Genomic DNA, 24,765 nt, shown 5'->3' with positions numbered 1-24,765 from the left:
TCTGCTAGTGGGAGTTAAGACATTATACGATAAGTTGGACTGTATATGGTGAAGATTTCTCAATAAAAATATTTAAAATAAAAGAAAGAAATTTATCATGTTGAGCAGCATTTTAGTATGTAAAGTTTCATTGGCCATTATGAATTTTGGAAGTCAGCAAAGAAAATATTGCATGAGTTTTAAAAAAAAGATATTATATGATAAATATGTAAATAAAATGAAGTCAACAAAACAATATTGAAGAATGATTCTAAAAACCACAGTACAAAAGGACTGTGTATACCTTCTTCATCACCTTGGAATCTTCCTTTGGTTTCTCAGTTAAAGTAGGAATTTCCCTGAAATAAATAATTGTTTAGGTTAGAATTTTCGTTTTTCAGTACCTAAAATTGGGAAAACTAGTTATGGAAAGTTCAGTGGCTCCCATACTTACACAAACTCTTCCTGACTATCCTGAGATAATAAGGTATCTTGTGAAATATCCAGATTATTATACATGGCAGGAATATGACTCCTAAAAAAGATTTTAAATGAGTAACTTCAAATTTATAATCTAGTGAACATTCCTACAGTAATATACCAAATTTACAATTCTATCTTCAATTTGCCTTTTAAAAACTGTATAAAATCAAGATCTAGATGTTTATATTCATTTTCCATGACACTATGCTCCCTACTTTTCCTTCATTCCTGACCAATTTCTGAAATGCAATTATGTACAATACATCTTTTGGCGCTGTAAGTTCATATTCATAATATCACATTTCTAAAACATAAGGTTATAATCTGCGGTTTGAAATCTAAGCATCAACACAAAACATCTAATTTAAGATAAAAGCCCTACAAACCTTTTTGTTTTAAGTACTTCTTTCTGATGTTCAGTTAATATTCTTTCCTTTACTTCTTTTCCTTCTGGAGATATTAATACAAAATCAGTAGACTTTTCCTCTTCCAAAAGAATTTCACTCTTTATTTTTGGAGATGAAGATTCCAATTTCAACTGCAGATTAAAAAGTTTAAGTACATCTGAGTTTCCAAATTATTTTCCAATATTGCAATCAATCTCTCTTTTGCACTCAGAGTTTTTCAGTAGTGACTATGAAGTGTGACGTTTAAGTTCATCTTAACTGAATGCCATGGTTAACAATTTGTACAATGTCTCTTTAGTTTCCACTACTAGAAAAAAAAAGTAGACTTCTTTAAAAAACAGATATTCAAAAATTTATGGGAATTATGTACAACTTTGTGATGATACTATGAGCCATTCATTGTATACTGTGGTTGGTTTCTGTGTTGTGTGAATATATCTCAATAAAATTGCATTAAAAAAAAAAACTACAAAAAGAAAAGAACTTAAAAAAAAGTGGGGGCAGGTCTATGCTTACCTACAAAGCATGGGCACACAGTTTCATCAGGCCAAGACAGAGAAACCAAAGAGTATATCTACATCTCTCAAGTTAAAACATGAACTAGTCAAGTAAACTAAAATTTGCCAATATCCCCTAAATGCCAGTAACTTTGGGCTAACTATATATATATTTTTATAAATTTTCAATGGACTAGCATTTTCATTCTACCTCATAGTAACTTAAGTGTGTTATCAGTCATTCTTAAAAATATCATTCTTTTTGAACAGCATCATATCCTCAAAGCCATATCTCAAGATTCAAGAATATCCCATATTGGAGGTCATGGAAGACAAAACATATTGTCCAAGAATTGATAACCAGCAAGATAATTTTAGATTTCAGGTTGTAACAGATGATTGAACTAAGAAATACATCTCTTTCTATTTAATAAAAAAAGTTCTAAAATGTTTCTCGTCTTATGCAACTCATATTAGTTATTCATACTCAGTTTCATTCTACCTGAAGAGAGCTGCTGCCTGCAACAATATTTAATTGATATCAAGTACAATGCACACTCACCTTAACTTTATTTTGAAGGAATAATCTCCCAAGGCTCGTAGATTCCCATGTTATTCTAACAGTATTTCTAGACCAAACTCTATTATTTCCCACCAATCTCACTCATCATTTAGCCTTTTACATCTTTTTCTCCAAATTAAAACGTACATGTTCTCAAGTTAAAATATATGTTATATACACCTTGAAAAAACCTACTTTAGCTGGTGTTTTCATATTTTCTTTTGTATCCTTGGTTTGTGCCAAAAGGGAATCTCTTTTTCTATTTGATTTTATTTCCATGCCACTTATCTTCATATTTACTTGTGAATTTTCTGTCTGTTTATAATAAAGAATAATTTCAGTAAGTACAATGTTATTCCATTGTTCCCTTCTAATGTTTAGAAAATTAATCCCACTGTAATGAATAACGAACTTCAAATCATTTCAAATTTCTTATAAATATTCAGCCCTATTAAGATCCTATAAAAGAAAACCAGTCTGATTAAATAATAGCAATTATATTTTCTATCAATATATATAGTAACTGCTTGTACTATATAATTTTATGAATTCTGAAATAAAACACGTGAATAACAACAAAGTAGGAACCAAATTTGTGGACTCAAATACCCCCACCTAACACTGAAAATATTCTAATCAAAATCATGAAACTTTGAGTATAAAAACAAAGAAAAAGGTTAAAAATTATGTACAGTAAGAGTGATGTCACTGAACGGCATCATTAAACTTCCCTGAAAAAGTTCTCCCTCAGAACCCAGTAATAAAGGGGAAATTCCACTTGCTTGGAAGTTGGAGGACATTGGAATCTGGAGGACTCTACAAATGATGACTCACAGAGTGGGGAGGGACAAAACCAAAAAAGAATGGAGGAGATGTATGAGTTGGTCTGGACAGTCCAGACGCCAAACTCCTCACTGGTACTGTACTACTGTCATACACTGGTAGAACTCTGGTCCAAGCCCCTTCTACCACTGTTACGTATCACAGAACCACTCATAGCACCAACTTAGAACCGCATGCACCTTCAGGCGAAGGGACCCCACCACAGCGACCCAGGCAGAACCCACGTGGCCAGCAAGTACATGCATACAAAACGAACTCCAAGAAATAATGGGGGAACTGCTATTACCAAGTGGAGCACACACCCACCCAGTCTCCATTTGCTAGAACAAATGTAAAAAGAGAAATTTCTGACCTCTTTTGGGTACCTGAGATAGGACACCCTAATACAGAATGTACCAGAGGGAGAAAAGATCAAAGGGAAAAGAGAAAATTGAAAAGCCATAAGGCAAGGCAGGCCCCAGGGCTGAAAATTAAAATAAAAAAGGAGCAAACAGTGTGGAAGAGCATCTGAGCAAATCATATCATAGTCACTGGGGAGGAAAAGCTACACAAAAACAAACACAATAGCCTAGAACCCCTGGAGAAGGAAGAGAGGAAAGGAAATCTCCTGGAGGTGAAAAAAACTGCACATAAAAGACAATCTTAAAAAGTTACACACACTAATTAATAAAGTATCAGCAGCAGAGAGTTCATTCAAATAGAGTCCAGAGGTTACTCTAGAAGTTGCTCTTACACAAGCTTCAGACAGACCTTGCTACCTATCATAACCTGCCAACCCCCAACCAGGACCATTTCAGCCAACCCTAAAGAACACCTAGGGCAATATATAAGATTCCACAAGGGTTCCAGGCACTACAGTAACTTTCCAGAAACCTACAATCTCCAGGTGGGTCCCTGGTCCAAGGTCCTGAAACCTAGCCCAGCCTCTCCAGAACATCAGCTAGTTCCAACTCCCTACCCCACACTAATATCAAAAACGTATAACTGCCATAGCCCAAACGACCCCAAAGAGTGGTATGGAAAGACCAAAGGTGATGGTGGAATTATACATAGAAGATAGGGCTTAACAAAAAATATGAATGTTGAATCATTAAATTGATATTTCTTTTAGTCTCCAGTATTTAGAGGAGCTAGAAGCAAACACCTAAAATTCTGAAATTGTAACCCATGTCAAAATCTGAAATATGTTCTACAACTAATTGTGGTGCTATTAAGTTTATAGCTTTTTTCTATATGTTATTATTCACAAAAAAAAGGAGGGAAAAAAGTTGATTGTGATAATAAACAAATATTTAAAGCCCTCTTAGCCTCTTATGTTCTGGAACAGCTAGAAGGAAAAATATTAGCAGATTGTATGGTAGCCCATAACGAACTCTGGGATCTATCCTGCTACCACTTTTTGAAGAGTACTTTGAAAACTACTGCTTTTTTATTTCTTTGCTTTGTATATATGTTATACGATACAACAAAAAAAGTTACACACACACAAGTTACACAGCCATGTCCAGGACAAGAAACAGGTGAAGAAAATCTGAAGTTAAACATAGTTACTCTAAAGGTTTTTAGGGTACACTGGACTAATTTTTGAAGAAGAGCCTTAACATCGAACCAATCTAAAATAAAATCCTAGGCAAGAGGGAGAAATGGACTTTCAGAGCTAGTACTTCAAAATAATCAGATGCCAGATATCAGCAAAAAATCACATGCCAGAGAAAACAGACTACGGCACAAATCAAAGAAATTTAAACAAATCTCCTCAAATCAATCAAAGAGTTGAGGAAAATATGGCTAGAAAGAAACTAAGTATGGAAACAAAGCTAAAGAATATTAAGATGACAACGTATAAACAAGACAAGAACTATATAAAAAAACACAACAGTACTTATGAGAATTAAAAAAAAACCCACAATGGAGGCTACAAATACACTACAGTCATACAACAGCAGATCTCAACAAGCAGAAGAAATAATCAGCATATCAAAAGATAGGACAATCAAAACCAAACCATCAGAAAAAAATATAGAGAAACAGAAAAAACTAAGCAGCGTCTAAGGAGCTGTGACAGCATAAACCATACCAACATACACAACATATGCAACACAGGAGAAGAAAAAAGAAGCTGAAAGAATATTGTGGAAATATTGAAAATTTCCCAAATCTTACAAAGACATAAACATCCATATTCAAGAAACACAACAATAAAACCTAACAGATATACTCCAAGACACAACTCAAAATGTCAAATACCAAAGATAAAGAGAGAATTGTGAAAGCAGCAAGAGAAGAGCAATTTGTCACATACAAGGTATCCTCGATAAGACCAAGCACCTATTTCCCATCAGAAACCATGAGAGGAGAAAGATGTAGTATGACATATTTAAGGTACTGAAAGAAAAAATTGCCAGCCAAAAATTCTTTGTCCAGCAAAACTGTCTTTCAAAAATGAGAAAGTGAAAGAAATTCCCAGGTGAAAAAAAAAACAGAAAAAAATTCGTTGCCAAGACCTGCTAAAATGAGCTCTTCAGGTTCAAAGGGAAAAATAAAAATGAGAGTGGCTTGGAACAGTATGAAGAAGTAAAGATGTTCAGTAAAGATAAACTAAATGGCTAAGTGCAAAACCCAACAGTACCATATTCTCAGTATATAACACTACTCTTTATTTCCTGTAAGAAAATATAATTGAATATAAAATAATTCTATTTCCATATCATGGATATGTAAAATATATTGAGTTCCCCAGATACTGTGTCAAACTTTAGGGACACCAAAATCAAAAGGCCAATCTCTTGATCCTGAGGCTTACTCTTGTGAAGCTTATATATGTAGTGGTGAAGCTTAGCCTACCCATAGGTATGCCTAGGAGTCATGTCGGAGGGCCTCTTTTCTTGCTCTGATGTGGCCTTTCTCTCTCATGCCAACTCTCCAAGTGAAGTCATTGCTGTGCCCCCTACATGGGACATTACATCCAGAGGTGAAAGTCTCCCTGGGGGTGTGGGAGATGATTCCTAGGGATGAGCCTGGCCCTGGCACCATGGGATCAACAATGCCATCCTAACCAAAGGGGGGAAAAGTGAAACAAATAGGATATCAGTGGCTGAGAGAGTTCAAGTAAGAGGCTACTCTGGAGGCCACTCTTATGCAAGTCTACAGCTAGACATTGCTACCTATCATAGCTTGCCAAATCCCAACCAAAACTATTCCTGCCAATCCTAAAGAACACTTAGGGCATTACATAGGGTTCTACAAAGGCTCCATGCAGTAGGGTAACTTTCCAGAAACCTACAACCTCCAGATGGGTCCCTTGACCAGGTAAATCTCAAAATGCAAAGGGGCCAGCCTCTCCAGAACATCAACTAGCTCCATCACCATATCCCATATTATCAAAAGCCCCTTCCAACATGAAAAGTCAAAATGAGGATGGCCCAAATACCACTAGAGAGTGGGGGAAAGATGGTGATGGTGGAGTTATACAGAGAAAGAAGGGTTTAACAAATGAGTGCTGAATCATTATACTGATTTTCTTTTAGCCTCCAGGACCTCAGAGCAACTAGAAATAAAAACCTAAAATTGTGGAATTGTAGCCCATACCAAACTCTGAAATCTGTTCTACAACTAACTGTTGTGATGTGCTTTTGAGATTTATTGCTTTTTTGTATATCTGTTATTTAGAGAAAAGGAGGGTTTAATAGAGAAGATAGAATTTAACAAATGAGTATGACTACTAAATCATTACATTGCTATTTCTGTTGGTCTCCAGTGTCATGGAGGAGATAGAAGAAAAAGATGAAAAATCATGGAAGTATAACCCATACCAAATTTTAAAATCTGTTCTATAACTACTTGTTAAAATGTCTTTGGAAATTTATTGATTTTTTAAATATATATTTCAGAATAAAAATAAGGACATAATTGACCTGAAAAAACTAGAATATGGACTGTATACTCTATATCAATGTTAAAATAAACAATGTTAATTTTCTAAACTTAAGGTGATTAGTGAGTATCTTTGTTAATAGAAAATGTATGTGGAATTGTTAAGTGGTTAGGCAAGCATGATGTACACTTAAATAGCAAGAAAGAAAGAGACAAAAAGAAACAGAGAAAGAGGGAAAGAGACAGATGGGGAGAAAGAAAAAGGAGAGAAAGAGAGGGAGGGTCATTTAAAATGCCAAAATTTGTTAAGTCTGTGTGAAGGGGTGTAATGGAGTTCTATGTACCATTTTGTCTTATTTTGCAACTTTCCTGTAAGTGTAAAGTGATTTCATAATTGAAAAATCATGTATAATAGAGAATATTAACTAACACATTTTTCCCTCACAATATAATACATGGCTATTACAATCAAATTTCACTTCAGTCTAGAAGTAGAATTTTTATCTTAACCCAAATCCAACTTAAAACAAAAAACCCAAGAAAACTTAGCTAGCTACAAAATTTTTCCTATACAACCTTAACACAGAAAATACAGCTACATTCCAACTGTACTGGATAGAAATCCATTTTCCAAGAATATTCCAGTGCATGGGTATACAGAACCATGCCTTTGTGCCTCTAAACTGCTAGATCTTCAGATACTAAGTTATTTATTACCCAAAGTAATCTAAGCCTTAATGCTGTGAGACTAAATGTGTTTTTCTGACAAAAATTTGATGAGAACAAATAAGAAAATGGAGGGTTGTCTTGTTCAGAGATGGACTAGTTACTAATTCTAGCTTATACAAAGGAGTCCAACAATGTATTTCAACAATTACAGCCTTTACAATATATAAGACAGCTCAAAAAAATTAAAAAACAAAAAGATAATTAATAAAAAGAGACCACCTTAAGCATCAGCCCACTAGTATATAGCCTCACAATAACTCCTTTAATCAGAAAAAAAAAATTTAATGAAAAACAGATGTCAGAATCAATGATCAAAAGTATTGCTCTACTATTCATAAATATCAGTCTAGACCACTGAAAATATGGAAAAATACTATGTTATAGAAATCTTCTGCTCAGATTTTACTTCAACGTCAGCTTTTATCTTATACTGATACCCAATAAATAAGCTACTCAATCATTTAAGTGTAAAACAAACACAAAAACTTACTGAATCTGAATATGGTCCAATGGATTCCTCCACAACTTCAACATTTTCCAAACCAGGCAAGAGAAGTAGAAATTTTTGTTTGGCTTGTCTTAGTATTGGTCTTTAAAACAGTAATATACAGAGAAAGTCAAATACCACCAGTAGCATGTTTTTTTAAAAAACTTAATCTAAATATAATTCAAATATAGCAGAATTAAACTGGCTTAAAACCTAGTTCTTACTCTACACACACAAACCTGGAAGAAATTACAGAAAATATCTAAATTTTTCTGTTATTTTTCCAATTCCCAAATTTTAATTATGTAAAATTTCAAGCAAAATTCACACACCCTATTATGTTCACATGTACACATCACCTAGCTTTCAATAACCTTCAATTTCCTGCTTTTCATTTTTCCACTAGGGTAAATTAAAAATTGCTTATTTTTGTTCTTAAAATTACCAACTGGGTAATCTAAGAACCAAAACAAAAGGTCAAATAATGTTTAATAATGACCATGCACTTTAAATAACAATACTTCAACTAAGGAATCTGCTGTAATCATTCTCAACTAAGTTTATTAAAACCAAAATATAAAATATCTTATCACAATATATTATATACAAGTTTTGTTGTTAGCATACTTTAATTCTTCAGGATAAATCAACATGGTCACTTTAGCAAATGTGGCATTCCAGAACTGGGCACTCTGTTTTCCAATCTGCTTATTCTTGTGCAGAAATATTATGCATAGTAATGGAGAAAGCTGCTCAAGAAGTTCACTGTCATAAGTCCCAGTGTAGCTGAACTGTAGACAAGCAATAATTTCTCCCAGTAGCTTTTCTAACTAGGAAAAAGGAAAATTTTGTTAGGGCAACATTTAAAAACATTACTTCTAAAAGAAGAAAATTCAGAATTCTCGCCTGCCACGTCAGAGACCCAGGTTCGATTCCTGGTGCCTGCCCATGCAAACAAAAAAAGTAAAAGAAGAAAAATACAAATACAAAACATACTAAGCAGCAACTTACAACACGTTATTTCAATTTTAAATTTCAAAGGATTTTTTAAAAAGCCCTCATCCATCACCTTAAACACTGTCCCTTAAAGATATGCCTCTTCGTGAAATGACAAATCTTTGTAAACGTATCTTTTAAAAAAATTTTAGTGAGCTTTCACTTCATCTGAGATGTTAAAATGTCCTTCTACATCTTAAAAGTTTAATATAGGGTGGGCCACAGTGGCTCAGCAGGTAAGAGTGCTTGCCTGCCATGCCCGAGGACCCGGGTTCAATTCCCGGTGCCTGCCCATGTAAAAAAAAAAAGTTTAAGATAATCATGAATGTAAGTAAGGTCATTGTATTAAAATATTTTATCTACAAAGAAACGATCCCAAAAAAGGCAATATGTATAAGTTCCATACAATAATATTTGATAATTATGATAACTGGCATTTCATCTTAATTTTAAGCTTCTTTCCCAGTAACAGGAAAAAAAAAGTCTTCATCTCAACTATAATCAGAATTTTTTCCTTACAAAACTGTGGCAAAAGATGAGGCAGATACGGACTGGATTATATGAATTTAAGGAAATTACATTAACTAAATTTCTAAAATCCTTTGAATGTGTCTATGCCATTACCATTATAAAAGTACAGTTCCTTTAAAAAATCAAAAGAATGAAGCTGAAGGCAATTATCTAAACCATACCATTTTTTCATTATGAAAGTATGTTTGTGGACAATTCTTTACCTTGTTGTTCAAAGAACTATACACTTTAGGGACTTCATCCCACCTGGGAGGAAAAACACAAAAGAAGGATTATCACTTATGTTTTACAAAGTTACCTATATAGCAATCTAAATCTAAAAACAAGGTAATGGTTCTGGGAAATGATCATGATGATGAATATGCAACCATGTGATGACATTGTGAATTGCTGAGTGTATATGTTGGGAATGTTTGTTTCTTGTAATTTTTTTAATTAATAAAAAATTTAAAAAAAAATAATAAGGTAATGTAGCCAGCTGTGAAATCAGAGATGTACCTGTACAAAGAAAGGTTGCCCCAAGATTTAACAAGTTTAAACACATTAAATTCCCATTAAGCATGGAAAAAAAAACAACTTTTAAAAAATGAACCACAGAAAAACACCCAGAACAGACCTCAAAGCATGCATTAATACATGCTTCTGTACATGATTTTAAAGGATGAATTATTTTTCATGAAATAAGGACTAAAAAAGATTTGCAAAAAAAGTTCATAGCGTTTGAGGCTATTATCTTTTAGTTTGTGAAATCCGTCCTAATACTTTATCTGAATTTAATTAATAAAAGTTTTATGAACCAAAGGACAGATGGTTTGCAGAATTGTTTTCTTAATAAAGTTAGTCTCAAGGGATGTCAGTATTCATCTATGCCCTTTTCTCTGATTCCAAATGGCTCGATTTCATTCTCGAAATCTGAAATACAATGTAACTTGAAATCCTTAATAAAAATTGGATTTTATTGTATAAAAAATAAAGTTTTATGAACCAACTATATGAGCTTGCTATAAGGAACACTGATGAATTTTTCCAAAGTACAAAAAAAAAATGCTTTTTTTAAGTATGTTATATGGGATTCTGTCAAGCTTTATTTTTAAGGCACTGCTTAATTCTATTCAAATATAAAAGGGAATTAAACGTAAACTTTTAGAGGATTAATCAGAAATTTAAATAGGCATACTCTTCGAACCAACCAATTCACTTAAGGGATCCTGTTCTGCAGAAATAATGGCAAACATGGGCAATATACAAATCTTCAACTGTCATACTGCTCTGGATGAGGCAAAAACATCTATGTCTACCAACAGGAAATTGGGTAAACAATCTAATGGAATCCTATGTAGAGATTCAGAATGAATTTTTTCCACATATGGTGAAATATGCATACAACTCAGTAAATGCTGTCTATATAATTAATTGCAGAGGAGAATGCCTATATACACTTTCATATGAATTATATATCCGACATACGCTTGCCTGCATAAACAATTCTGAAAAAGGGACTAAAAGTGAAATGGGGAAATTGGCATGCAAGATAAAAGGCCTTTCAATTTCTACCTCTTATTTCTGAACTATATGAACTACCATTTTAAAGAGGTATAGTTTTATATATTATTCTCACCAGTAAAATGTACAAATTACCATCTCTGACAACAATGCTTATATGGGAACTGCAAAAGACTGCTATCTAGATGTAAACTGTACAGTTTTCATTCAAAACTATTACTTCTAAAATACTTACTTTGAATTTTCATATAATAATGCAAGAGGTCTTGTCAAAGTTGCAAATATTTTTCGGATCATAGAAGGCAAAGAAATATGTCCAAGCACACTGGAAAGAATAGTGGTAATTGAATTGCCGATACTGAGGACAGTGTCAGAATGTACTTCCTTGAAGCTCACTGTGTGGAAAGAATCCATCACTCTCACAATAAGTTTAAATAAAGTAGCTAACTTCCCAAGAGGCTCTTTCTTCTTTTTGGACCAATCTGAAGATGTCTGTGGTGCTAAAACAAAATTGAATTTATTAAAACTCAAGTACATTAAGAATAAGGTCACTGTTCACCTTTACCATTTATATCTCACATTTAAACGCCCACTACATCTAACACAGTATCTCTGTAGAGTGATACCCACAAAAAAACCTTAAAAATACATAACACTAATGGATAAATATCACTAGGACACTATCTTTATGAATGAACAGTCAGCCTGCAATTGTGAAAACCTTGTGACTGACATTCCCTTCATCCATTGGACTGACAGATGAGAAAGAAAATGAAGACAAAAATAAATAAATAATGTGCGAATGGGGAGAAAGAGATGTTTTGGGTGTTTTTTCATTTTTCATCTTTTTCTTATTTTTTTGGAATAATGAAAATGTCCAAGAATCGATTTGTGATGATGACTGCACACCTATATAATACTATGAACCACTGATTGTACACTTTAGATGATTATAAGGTATGTGAATACATAATATATATCAATAAAATTACATTTAAAAAAATGAAATAGAGATACAGGAAAACTTTTTGGTAGCTCTAGAATAAGAATTCCTAGAAACAGGTCTGGTTCCTCTAAGGGACTATAAAATACATTTCAAATTTTATTTTGTATTTCTCAGAATTTCAAAAAATATAGTAAAGTACTACACTGGTAAAATAGGTTCCAAAAGTATGCTTTAAAAGTTAGTTTTTTCCCCAAAGAACCAAAAACACAGACTCAGACTGTACATGAATGCTTACAGCAGCTTTATTTACCATAGCTAAAAGGTAGAAACAACTCAATGCCTATCAACAGATGGACAAGAAAATGTGGTATATATATATATATATATATATATATATATATATATATATATATATTCAGCTATAAAAAGGAACAAAGTATTGATATATGACAAAGTGGATGAACCCTGAAAATATTGTAGGATTCCACTTTTATAAAATATGCAGAATAAGCAAATTCAGAAACAGAAAATTGAGATTACCAGAGGATAAGGAAGGGGGAATGGAGAGTCACTGCTTAAGGGATAGAGTTTCCATTAGGTGTAATAATAAGAATTTTGATAACGGATGTTGGTCATGGTAGCACATTGCAAATATAACTAATGTCCATTGAATTGCATAGTTAAAAGTGGTTCAAATGGCAAATGTTATGTATGTTAACACAATAAAAAAAAATTAAGCAAGCTTTTAAAATAAGAAAATTTTCATTAGAAATTACTGTCCTGGTTTATCTATGGCATACTGAACCCTACAAATAACACTAGATGGGTTGCAGATCTAGAAAAGTAGAGGAAAGCCTGCAATCTAGATTGAAAAATTTAAAAAAAACCTCAAAACATTGTCCCACTTTCCTCTGTACCCTTTTTAGTTCCATCCTTCTCCAGATACCTACCTACAGCTGATAACTCCACATCTGTCTTGCCTAGAAAATCGTACCCGTTCCAAAATTATCTTTGCCTTTCCCTCAAAGAATCCATTCCTTCAAGGTAAGAGATTGCAATATCAGAAAAAATTGATTCAGTGATTGGGAATTAAAAATTGATCTCATTTGTGATACTGCCTTGGCGATTTTTATACACATCCCTAAACAATAATTTTCCTTTGGGTATTGTTAATTTTTGGTTTCTCTCATCAACTTCTGCTTGGAGTTTAGAAATCTCTTCAGTTCTCATAAATTTCAACAGCAAGAGCCCCCATGACATTTCACATCAAGACAGACATGGAATGAAAAAGACAAAAGATAGTCCCTTTAACTGTAGGTTTATAGATCATGGATTGATTGGATATTTGGTTAAATCTAGTACCAAAACAGGTAAAATTACGTCAACAAGGGGCCTCATCATTTTGACCATATCAAACTTCAGTGGCTTACAAAATAATTACTAATATCTTTTATTATGGTATTCAGAAATAATTCTATTTTTCTGGCAGACTAAAGTAAAAGATTAAGTCCTGCTCAGCCAAAAGGTGGAAGCATATCTATACCCCATTTCAGTGGTATTTATATTGAAAAGCTCTGACTTACAATGTACTTTAGGTGCTTTACATATTGCTCAATGTACTTTATTTAGTAAAAAGCAAAAAACCAAAAAGAGGTTTTAATCATTAAAAAAAATTTATATTCCACAAGTCATCAGACTTAGTTGATAAGCTCATAGAATGAAAGGTGAGCATGTTCCCAATCTTCTATTAAACAGAAAAAAATAATTTGTCTTAAACATAACATTTTCCAGTACTAATGTTATAAATTATTACCAGAGTAAAATACATAGAAATATTTAACTTTAAAGAATCAAATAATAGAATATCTCAGAATTTAGTACAAAATGATTTGAAATCAACCAAGGTATGTAGTTTTTAAAAATCAGACTTGTTACAATTTCAATTCTCTAATAATTTTAACTAAAATGATAAGAAAAAAAGTGTGTTTAACAAATAACTAAAAATTTCCCATAAAACATAACCAATTAACTGCTTCCATGGTTTTCCATTAAATGTTAATGCTGACTCAATGATTTTTTTCAAATCAGGCTAATAAACAATTTCATTTCAAAGAAAAGTCAAAGTTTCTTATCCAGATAATCCATTATACCAAATGGAATGAAGACTTAAGGTTAAATGACTTGCTAAAAAAACACAACCTAGAATTCAAAGGGCACCTTCCTTCCATGTTAATAACCTGTCTATCTTAAAACACCAACTCAGACTATCCAGCAGCACAATTTCTCTAATAATTTATACTAATTTTACAATATGAAATACAAAGTAGATGCTTTAAGAGAAAGATATGCCATGCCACAGCAGTTCATAAAATGCAACCCCTCCCCCCAAAAAAACCAAACTATTATACATCAGGGCTGTGCTATGTGATACAAATACAAACCTGAATAAAACAGTCTTTTAACTAAATAGCCATCAAAGTTTTTCTCCTGACTGAAATTCCAAAAAACAGGTATGAGACTTATAAATGGCCATATAATCTTGGATAAGACCTAACCTAAAACTAAATGAAATCACTAGAATTACTAAGCAATATCCAATATTAGGATAATATTTTATGTGTGTGTTGTCAAAAGGAATAAAAACATTTTAAATTATCTGTGTATGTGTGCACATACGTATATATCCATGTATACAGAAAGAGAGCATGTGCTCATGCAAAAGAACTTAGTATAGTAAATAACACAATTCAACAAGATGAAAAGTAGGCAAACTGAGGTAGGAAAAGCCAGTAGGATATGCCCCTGACAATAATTCAGAAAGTTAGTTGATTATGTTGACAAAATATTGAATGAACAAATAAAGATAGGAAAAAAAATACTTACATTTAACTTTGGGCTGATATTTAATATTATATGGTGAAAAGTCGATGCAGTCAACCATTACGCTAATAATATGAACGATCCTATCCAAGAACAACAAATTCTGAAGAAAGAGAGGAATAACACATTAGAAACTTTCAAAATAACTCTGGCACAGTGTTCAACTATAGTAAACAACTACCAAAAAAATCTCTATTTACTCCCACAAATATATACCATGAGGAGCATTAGGCATATATTATCAAAAATACTGTGTGCCAAATACTCTAGCTCTGTTTCTTACATTTAGTGAAAATAAACTTGAAGACCATAAAACTCAACATATATATCAATAAATTGAGAATGGTGGATTATGTCCGTAATTAGATTCTTCATTAAATTTTTTTTGAAAATCAAATGTAAAAGTTCTCACTACATCCAGTGGAAAAAAAAATTAGAAGTTGCTAACCTTCCCATCCCTTTCTTTCTCCTCCCCCAATCCAACCAAAACAAAACCAAATCTAGGGTGATAATGACAGTGGCTCAGTGGCAGAATTCTCGCCTGCCATGCCGGAGACTCAGGTTCTATTCCTGGTGCCTGTCCATGTTAAAAACAAACAAACAAACAAAAAAAACCAAATGAAAGCAGCAAAGACTCTCCTGAAAACTACTTAAAAAAAAAAAAAGTGGAGGGGGAGGGACAAACTAAAAACAGAACAAAGGAACTACCAGCCCCATGAGTCAAAGAACACCTCTAAGATAGTGAGTACGGCTAGCAAAATCTCTGAATAACTTTAATAGTAGAAGCAAGGTAATGTTTTGAGAAAAAAACTTTGGGCTGATAAACAAATGGGTATATAAAGACTACTGAAACAAGATCTACTGAATAATCACATAATGCTTCTTCTCTGTACTTTCTATTACTTTCTGCTTGCCCACTTCATTGTCTGCCCCTATGTCTGTGCCCAAATACTGCATTTCACACTGGGTTAAGAACCAGAGAAGCAAGGTTGTGCCCTAGTTAACGTATGAAAATCATATGGAAGATCAGACCAGATAACAAGCTGCAGCTTCACATAGATTTTCAGGTGCTTCCTCCTACTGATAACCACAAAGTTAAGGATGCCTATAACCAGAATTTGATATCCAAGCCAGAAAAAGCAAGGATTCTCTCAGGTTGGGAAATACTTTGCAGCTACCAATACTGTTCAGTAAGCAAAGACAATCATGAGGAAAATTTGTGCCATGAAGATGTGGCATATACCAACAGAACCAATCCATGAGGAAAGAAGACAACCAAAATTCTCAGATGCAAAAGGAAATCATTCACACTTCAAAAAATCAAATGTAAAAACAAAACCAGTATAAAACACCTCATCATTTAAATTGCAAACAGATGGACACAACTGGAAAGCCCCAACTCCCTGAAACTAATACCAACAAAACATACATAATAGATACAGAGAAAAAAGGGTAAAAAAGGACTCAGAAGACAAACCCAGATGTTCTAAAATAACCATCTAGAACGGTACCCCAGAAAGAGAGGCACCAAGAAGAGAAGAACCTGAGCTGAAGCCGCAGCTAGTTAGACTGAAAGGGTCCACCAAGTACTTAGGATAATCTTAAGCCCTCCCAAGACAGACCCTGTGAAATGTTTACATTCTAAAGATGAAAGATCCTAACACTTGAAAACAAAAGAGGCTACCTAAAAAACAGTAAGATTAGCATCAGACTAACCATTTCCAAAAGTTTAAGCCATACCAATTGAAAAATATCTGTTTCAAAATTCTGTGATAGACATAACCCTCACCAAAACCACTTTACAGGGCTACCGAGAAAATTCAATACCAGGAGACAAACTGAGGGTAGGGAATGGGGAGTCGATATTCAATCTGTACAACACTTTTAATTAGGCTGATTGTAACTGTTTGGAGATGGACAGAGGTGATGGTAGCACATTACCGTGAGTATTATTAACAGCACTGAATTATGGGTGTGATTGTGGTCGAATGGGGAAGTTTAAGTTCGTGAATGTCATTAGAAGGAAAGCTAGAGGATAATACATGGGGCTGCATAACATAGTGAACCTTTTATGGACAATGACTATGGTTAATCGTACAAATTTAAGGGTGTCCTTTCCTGAACTGAACTAGAACAAATGTCCATCACTATTACACCATAGGGCGTTACATGGGAAAAATGCACCAAATGCAGACTGTGAACTATAGTTAACAGTAATATTTTAATATTCTTTTATCAGCTGCGACAAAAATAAGACACCAATGCTAAGTGTCAATAATAAGGGGGCAGGGGTGTAAGAATACTGGGTTTTTCTCTCAGGAGTAATGAAAATGTTCTAAAGTTGAGTGTGGTGATGAGTGCACAACTCTGCAAATATATCATGAGCCATGGAGTGCTCACTTTGGATGAACTTGTAAGGGTGTGACTATAATTCAAAAAACTGCATTTTAAAAAAAGAAAAAAAAATTTTGTGATAGAAAATTTTCTGAAATCTAAAATTACTAACCAAAATTTAGTATGCAAAGTGGAGATAACAGTCGTATCTAAAAGTTCGCTGACAATTATTTTTTCTTAATAAATTAATAAAACATGGTGAAGCAAAATAAGGAAAATTAAAAACCTATACCAGAGATTAAGATGAAGTATCGCAACAAATCTAGTTCTGGTTATCTGCATAGACATAAAATGTCTTACATGAAACAATTACAAGGATATTTACTATAATATTATTTGCAGTAGTGAATAATTGGAAACAATCAAAATGACTTTACAGCACACACATACCACAGAACAGTACATTGCAGAGAACCAAAATGATACAGTGTTTTATGAAAAAAAGAGCATGCTTCATTTTCAGTACAGTATGATTCTCCCGGAAAAAAAAAACACTGTACATATATAAACATGCATTTGAACATGTTAAGTAATTTACATATTGAATGCATAAACACAGAAAGAAGTCTATTCTAGAATGACTCATACCAAAGCACTGACAGTTACTTGCCCTTTTAACTAATAGGAAAGGAGGAGTAAAAAGGGACCTACATTTTAGAGACCACAAATTTCAAGAGATAGACTTTTTTAAAAACTTAAACAAGCAAGTGTTTATTTTATAACTAAAAAGCTGCTCCAAAGTAAATTAATCTATCAGTAGCATCCTTTATCAAACAAAAATTCAAATTAAATCAAGACCACATTTTTTTCAAGAAATTAATAAAACCTACACTTACAAGATCTAACAGATAGATATACGAACATAAGGTCCAGGACAGTAAGGATCTTTTACTGTTAATCTAGAATGGCAAAGGCATAAGTAGGTGTAGAATAATTACTAGTAAAAGAGTCTCACTGTCAATGATCCAAAGCGTAAGGCCAAAAGACACAAGATTATTTCACAAAACTGTATTTTTTTTTCCATATTCAGTCACTTATACACATAAAGCATAGGTAAATGGTATTTCACAAATGTTATCTCCATTTACTTGAAATAAGACCCTTAACTATAAAGGTCAGTACAGAGACAAACTCACTGAAAGGGCGTCATCTTCCAAACTGGACATTATCTTGGAAGAAAGTTCCTCACAGCACAAATTCTCTTCTGCTGTTGCCACCAAGGCAGCACAGCGGGCAAATGCTCGATATAATTCTGACCAAGTTCTAAGTAAGGTCTTCATGGTGGTCTATCAGTAATAATAAAAAACAAATTTTAAAAACAGAAATATATATATCAAATTACAATGAATATAGCTCCAATACATTTTCCCCAATACTTTTTAAAACACCAAGACTCTAAGTGTAACAGAAAAGATAAGCAGTATAATAACAGCCTTCTCCTTCATACACTACTGAAGAACTGTAATGATGCTGCAGTACTAGGAGTTACCAGAGGTCAAGAGGAATCTTCTCCCCCTTTACCATTTTATCATTCCAGTAACTCAATGTCGTAAAGACATCTTATTTTAAGAAAAGCTAATGTAGGAGCTCATGATAAAGGGTAAACAGTATTTTTAAGCCTACTTAAAATTAAGCCTAAGAGTCACCCCCACACAGAACCTCTTTTGTGGCTCAGACGTGGGCCTCTCTCAGCCAACACAGCAAGCAAACTCACTGTTCTCCCCCTCTCGACATGGGACATGACTCCTACGGGTATAAACCTCCCTGGCAATGTGGGGCAGAAATCCTAGAATGAGCTGGGACTCAGAATCAAGGGATTGAGAAAACTTTCTCAACCGAAAAGGGGAAGAGAAAAATGAGACAAAATGAAGTGTTGGTGGCTGAGAGATTTCAAACAGAGTTGAGAGGTTATTCTGGAGATTATTCTTACGCATTATACAGATATCCCTTTTAGTTTATGGTGTATAGGAGTGGCTGGAGGGAACTGCCTGAAACTGTAGAGTTGTGTCCAGCAGCCACATTTCATGAAGATGATTGTATAAGGAAGGATATAGCTTTCACAATCTGTGTTTCTGAAGCTCCTTTTATCTATGGTATGGACAGATGAGTAAAAAATAAATACTATGGGGAACAAAGGTTAAAATTAATTGTAGACTGAAATACTAGTGGTCAATGAAAACGGGTGGTAAGGGGTAGGGCACGTAGGAGTTTTTTCTTTTTTACTTCTTTTTCTGGAGAGATGTAACTGTTCGAAAAAATGATAATGGTGTTGAATACACAACTAACTACGTGATGATACTGTGAGCCACTGAATGTAACCACGTCAAGAACAATTGTATGTCAAGAATGTTGGTATGTTGGTTCATAGTTTATAATAAAAATAATTTTTTTAAATGTAAAATATTAAAAAAAAATTGATATTGCCTTACCACTGGGAATTTCTGTACTGAAAAAATATGGCTTATTGGTAAAATCAATGCTCCATAGATTGCACTAAAATTATGTTCTAAGGCATCACCTTGATTCACTTCATTGGTCTGAAATTAGAAAAACAATGAAGTTAGACAAATCACCATCTAATTCTAATCCTAAACAGTAACATCTTTTTAAGTCCTAAAAAGAATCCCAGACAGGACTTTAAAATCCACTATAAGCATTCTATTACTTATTAAAGACGGTCCCCACTATCCTTCAAGTAACAGAAAGCTAGTTAGCGATTTAAATAAAGCTATTTATTTTATTTTTAAAGAAAGTCTTTTTTTTTTCCTACCAGAATATGTTTAATAACATGCTGGCTTGAGTAGCCAAAATAAGGGCCAATTAACCATCACTTAATTCTTTGAGTCTTTACCACCTGTGAATTACAGTGAAACCAGCCTGTAAAATACTTTTATTTAAAGATTGATAAAGCAGCTGATGAACCATGAATAGTGACTGAAATTGTGCTCCATACTCTGGCAATAGTTAGTATTTAAATTTAATGGTTAATGAACTTTGAAGAGATTCATGACTTAGGGGAATGCTGTGGCTTTAAGGTAATCACCAACATGCCTTGAACATGAGAATACTAAGAATATATAACCTAGTCAAGATGAAGTTATTCTTTCCAATTAGTAAAGTTAGTTAAAGAACCCACTATATAAACATGGAGAATTTATATCATCTGTGTCTTATAGTTTTAATCAGTGTTGGAGAAAAGGGAACTGATTAGGCCCCATTAAGTAAAACTTAAACAATAAGACAGAAGGATAACGAAATCAATCAATTAAAAAAAGCAGTAAATTTATCAACCCTATAAGAATATTTAACATCTTCTATTCAAATTCAAACTTCCATTCATTTTGTACTATGATATAGGTGATTTGAACCATACCTGATTAATCAATTCGGTTAATGGGCTGACTATTATACTCCACATTCTCCAGAGATGCTCCTTGTTCTCCAACTGCTTTGCATTTTGGTTAATAACATTTAAAACAGAATCACTGAAAGCTAATGGTGAAGTGGGACCAGAAAGAACACAGCCAACAAGTGTTTCCATATTGAGAAACAACCTGAAGAAAGAATATTGAACAATGATTTAACCTGCATTCTTTACAAAATTCATTAATTGGACCATAACAATATTCTAGAAATAACTTGTAAGGAGACAAGAATGACAACTCTTCATTTAATTTAATTAAAACTTGTTGTAAAATGAAAAAAAGAATCACATTCATTCTATAAAAACATTTACAAGATGAACCAAAGAAAAATTTCACTTATTTAAATTACCAAAAATTTACCTTTCATCTGCTACACCACATTCCAAGAGGTTATTGTTGAAAATCAACTGAATTAAAAACAAAGCAGGAGTTCCCTAAAGAGGAGAGAGAATGAAGTCAATCTTCTCATTACAAAATATAGACTTGTTTTCTAAAAATCACGTAAGAAACATGATTCCTTTAAGCCTGTTAAAACTAAACTAGGTATTAAGGCTGTGACAATGATAGCAATTCTATTTCTATAGACTACACATAAAAACCAAGCTTTTTATGTTCTAACTATAGCTGTTCTACCTATGAAACTGGTGAGAGATTCCGGATATCAAAAAGAATGTGTACATTCAATCTATAAGTCAAGAGAAAAAATAAAATAGAATTTAATGTTAAAAAAAAAAAACCTTGCTGGACCTACAATACCTATTTTTTGCTAATAGTAACTACAGTTCACATAATTAAGCTAATGTCCCTAAGCTTCCAAAATTTACAATGAGTGACTAGCACTATTCTACAAATAGAAAAGTTTGCTTCTGGAATCCTTGATCCAGGAAAAGATTTTCATTATTCATGTAGAACTATATTTAATTCTTTACATTAATTTATTACTTTTTCTCAGTTTCTTTTAATATGGTCAACAAATTTAAAATACAAAAGAAAGAATTATTAAGGAACTCTTTGTGGAACTTAATCATATCATTACATTTACGATACTTGCATTAAGAATATCCATATTAGCAACCTGATATGCTGGTGAACCTAACACTTTCTGAGGAAGTCCTTTAACTGTTATTTCCATGAGGACCTAAGAAAGATAGAAGATTTAAAGTTAGTCATAAAAATTGTACCTTACTTAGTAATAGTCTATTAATATTAAGAAATTTTAAATAAGTTACAGTTTATTTAAAAATCGACTGTAGGAGACAACCAAGAAGGCGGCTTAGCAAGGTGTAGGATTTACTTTGTCCTCCAGAACAGCTACTAAATAACCAGAAACAGTACAGAACAACTCCTGGGGCCATGTCAGTGACGGGACACACAGCCTACTGCAGTCTGGACCAGCCGGACCATCTGCAAGCACCCCCAAAACCATGAGTTCCCCAAGCAATGGCGGCTGGTGTCCCGCCCCCACAGGCTGCTTCCCAGAGGGAAAAGGAGAGGGACTTTGGCAGCAGCATGGGCTGAGCACAACTAAGCTTCAAGTGTGGAATTAATTCACAAACTCTGACTACTAAAAATAGGCCCCCAGCTGAGGTGAACCTGGTCAAAGCGGTGGAGGTCACTCATTTCCACCCCAGTGCCTAGGGGGCAGGGCTGACAGAAAAAGAAAAAAACAAAGAAACAGGATTTTGTTCCTGTGTTTCTACAAAGGCTTGAATGCCTTAGGATACACAGCAGCAGGACTTCTAAGGCTGCAACTGCCCCAGGCATAGGCAGAAACAAGTTTGTTTGAGACCTTCCCAGGGGGAGGGGTGAGGCCCTACTCAGGTGGAATCCCTTCCTCAAGGAAGTCAGACCACAGGGCATGGTAATTTGAAGCCATTAAAACTAGCCTACAACCTCTCCTCTGTCTCCACCATGCCACAGCAGGGAGAGTCTGACAAAGTTAGAGGTACCACATCATCTTACGCTGGTGGTACCTGCAGGCAGACAAGTGCCACATACTGGGCAGGATAAGACAAAAAGAGCCCAGAGAGACGCTGGGACATCTTTCACAGGAACATCTTTCATCCTGCTGGGTCTCACCCTCAGGGAAAACTGACACAGGTGACTCTCTGCTCCTGACAGGAGGCCAGTATGGTCTGGGAAAATCCAAGTGGGGTCTATAATACCTAAGTAGACCCTCCCAAGGGTGGGAAAAAGGCACCATACAGGCAGGGCAAGAAACAAGAAAACAAGAACTGAAAATTCTCCTCTGTTAAACCAAATGTAAGCTAGTGGTCCAGTAAAAGCTGAACTGAATGACAGAGAACAGACAGACAACAAATTCATCCAGCAAGAAAACCCTAGGTAAAAGAAGTGAAAACAATCTCCAGAATAAACTAATTAAGCCAATTAAATGCCTAGACCCAGAAAAAATAACAAATCACACTAGGAAAATTGAAGCTATGGCCCAAAGGAACAAACCAACAATTCAAATAAGATACAGGAGATGAAACAATTAATTCAGAATGTACGAACAGACATGGAAAACCCCACCAAAAGTCAAATTAATGAATTGAGGGAGGATATAAAGGCAAGAAATGAGCAAAAAGAAGAAACTGAAAGTCTGAAAAAACAAATCACAGAACTTATGGGAATGGAAAGCACAGTAGAAGAGATGAAAAAAACAACGGAAACCTATGATGTTAGATTTTGAGAGGCAGAAGACAGGATTAGTGAGCTAGAGGATGGAACATCAGAAATCTGATGAGCAAAAGAAAATAAAGGGAAAAAAATGAAAAATTATGAGCAGGGACTCAGGGAATTGAATAACAAATATGAAGCACACGAATATACATGTTGTGGGTGTCCCAGAAGGAGAAGAGAAGGGAAAGGAGGAGAAAAACTAATGGAGGAAATTATCACTGAAAATTTCCCAACTCGTATGAAAGACTTAAAATTACATATACAAGAAGTGCAGCGTAACCCAAAGAGAATAGATCCAAGTAGATGCACTCCAAGACACATACTAATCCGAACATCAGAGGTCAAAGAGAGAGAGAATCTTGAAAGCAGTGAGAGAAAAGCAATCCATCATATACAGGGGAAGGCCAAGGAGACTATGTGTAGATTTCTCAGCAGAAACCATGGAGGTAAGAAGACAGTAAGATGATATATTTAAATTACTAAAAGAGAAAAACTGCCAACCAAGAATTCTATATTCAGCAAAACTGTTCTTCAAAAATGAGGGAGAAATTAAAATATTTTCAGACAAAAAAATCACTGAGAGAATTTGTGACCAAGAGACTGGCTCTGCAAGAAATACTAAAGGGAGCACTAGAGACAGCTATGAAAAGACAGGAGAGAGAGAGAGGTATGGAGAAGAATGTAGAAAGGAAGACTATCAGTAAAGGTAAAAAGAAAAAAAATTAGATATGACATATAAAATCCAAAAGGCAAAATGGTAGAAGAAAGTACTACCTGTACAGTAGTAACACTAAATGTTAATGGAGTAAACTCCCCAATCAAAAGACAGAGACTTGCAGAATGGATTAAAAAAACAGGCCCCATCTATATGCTGTCTACAGGAAACAGATCTTAGATCCAAAGATAAACATACGTTGAAAGTGAAACACTGGGTAAAGATAATCCATACAAATAACAATCAGAAAAGAGGAGTAGCTATATTAATATCCAAGAAATCAGACTTCTATGTAAAAGTTAAGAGACAAAAAAGGACACTATATACTAATAAAAGGAACAATTCAACAAGAAGACATAACAATCATAAATATTTATGCACCAAGCCAGAATGCTCCAAAATACAAGGCAAACACTGAAAACACTGAAAAGAGAAACAGACACAGCTACCATAAAAGTCAGAGACTTCAATTCCCAACTCTCATCAATGGACAGAACATCTAGACAGAGGATCAATAAAGAAACAGAGAATTTGAATAATACAATAAATGAGCTAGACTTAACAGACATTTATAGAATATTACAACCCACAAAAGCAGGATACGCCTTCTTCCTCAAGTGCTCATGGATCATTCTCAAAGATAGACCACATGCTGGGTCACAAAGGAAGTTTCAATAAATTTAAAAAGATTGAAATCATACAAAACACTTTCTCAGATCACAAAGCAATGAAGTTGGAAATCAACAATAGGCAGAGGGCCAGAAAATTCACAAATATGTAGAGGCTCAACAAAACACTCTTAAACAACCAGTGAGTCAAGGAAGAAATTACAA

At 34.0% G+C, this 24,765-nt stretch overlaps 1 protein-coding gene across 4 annotated transcripts in view; it reads right to left on the bottom strand.

Annotated features, from left to right (window-relative positions):
- Positions 1 to 24,765, bottom strand: part of RIF1 (replication timing regulatory factor 1) — a 63,527-nt gene that overhangs the window by 18,601 nt on the left and 20,161 nt on the right. For 3 of the 4 annotated variants that reach the window (XM_077153798.1, XM_077153796.1, XM_077153799.1), the window contains exons 16-29: positions 21,587 to 21,673; positions 20,896 to 20,969; positions 20,484 to 20,664; positions 19,540 to 19,647; positions 18,247 to 18,396; positions 14,720 to 14,819; positions 11,126 to 11,390; positions 9,591 to 9,633; positions 8,488 to 8,690; positions 7,864 to 7,963; positions 2,124 to 2,243; positions 849 to 1,000; positions 434 to 514; positions 284 to 338 (exon numbers count right to left, since the gene is read on the bottom strand). In XM_077153798.1, the coding sequence (XP_077009913.1) occupies positions 284 to 338; positions 434 to 514; positions 849 to 1,000; positions 2,124 to 2,243; positions 7,864 to 7,963; positions 8,488 to 8,690; positions 9,591 to 9,633; positions 11,126 to 11,390; positions 14,720 to 14,819; positions 18,247 to 18,396; positions 19,540 to 19,647; positions 20,484 to 20,664; positions 20,896 to 20,969; positions 21,587 to 21,673 (1,719 nt within the window). The remainder of the gene's footprint in view (positions 1 to 283; positions 339 to 433; positions 515 to 848; positions 1,001 to 2,123; positions 2,244 to 7,863; positions 7,964 to 8,487; positions 8,691 to 9,590; positions 9,634 to 11,125; positions 11,391 to 14,719; positions 14,820 to 18,246; positions 18,397 to 19,539; positions 19,648 to 20,483; positions 20,665 to 20,895; positions 20,970 to 21,586; positions 21,674 to 24,765) is intronic. The other variant, XM_077153797.1, reaches the window with a different exon arrangement.

The sequence above is a fragment of the Tamandua tetradactyla genome, chromosome 3, assembly GCF_023851605.1.
Source record: "Tamandua tetradactyla isolate mTamTet1 chromosome 3, mTamTet1.pri, whole genome shotgun sequence".
NCBI lineage: Eukaryota > Metazoa > Chordata > Mammalia > Pilosa > Myrmecophagidae > Tamandua > Tamandua tetradactyla.
The sequence above is the reverse complement of the archived record's forward strand: the minus strand, read 5'-3'. Positions and strand labels throughout refer to the sequence as shown.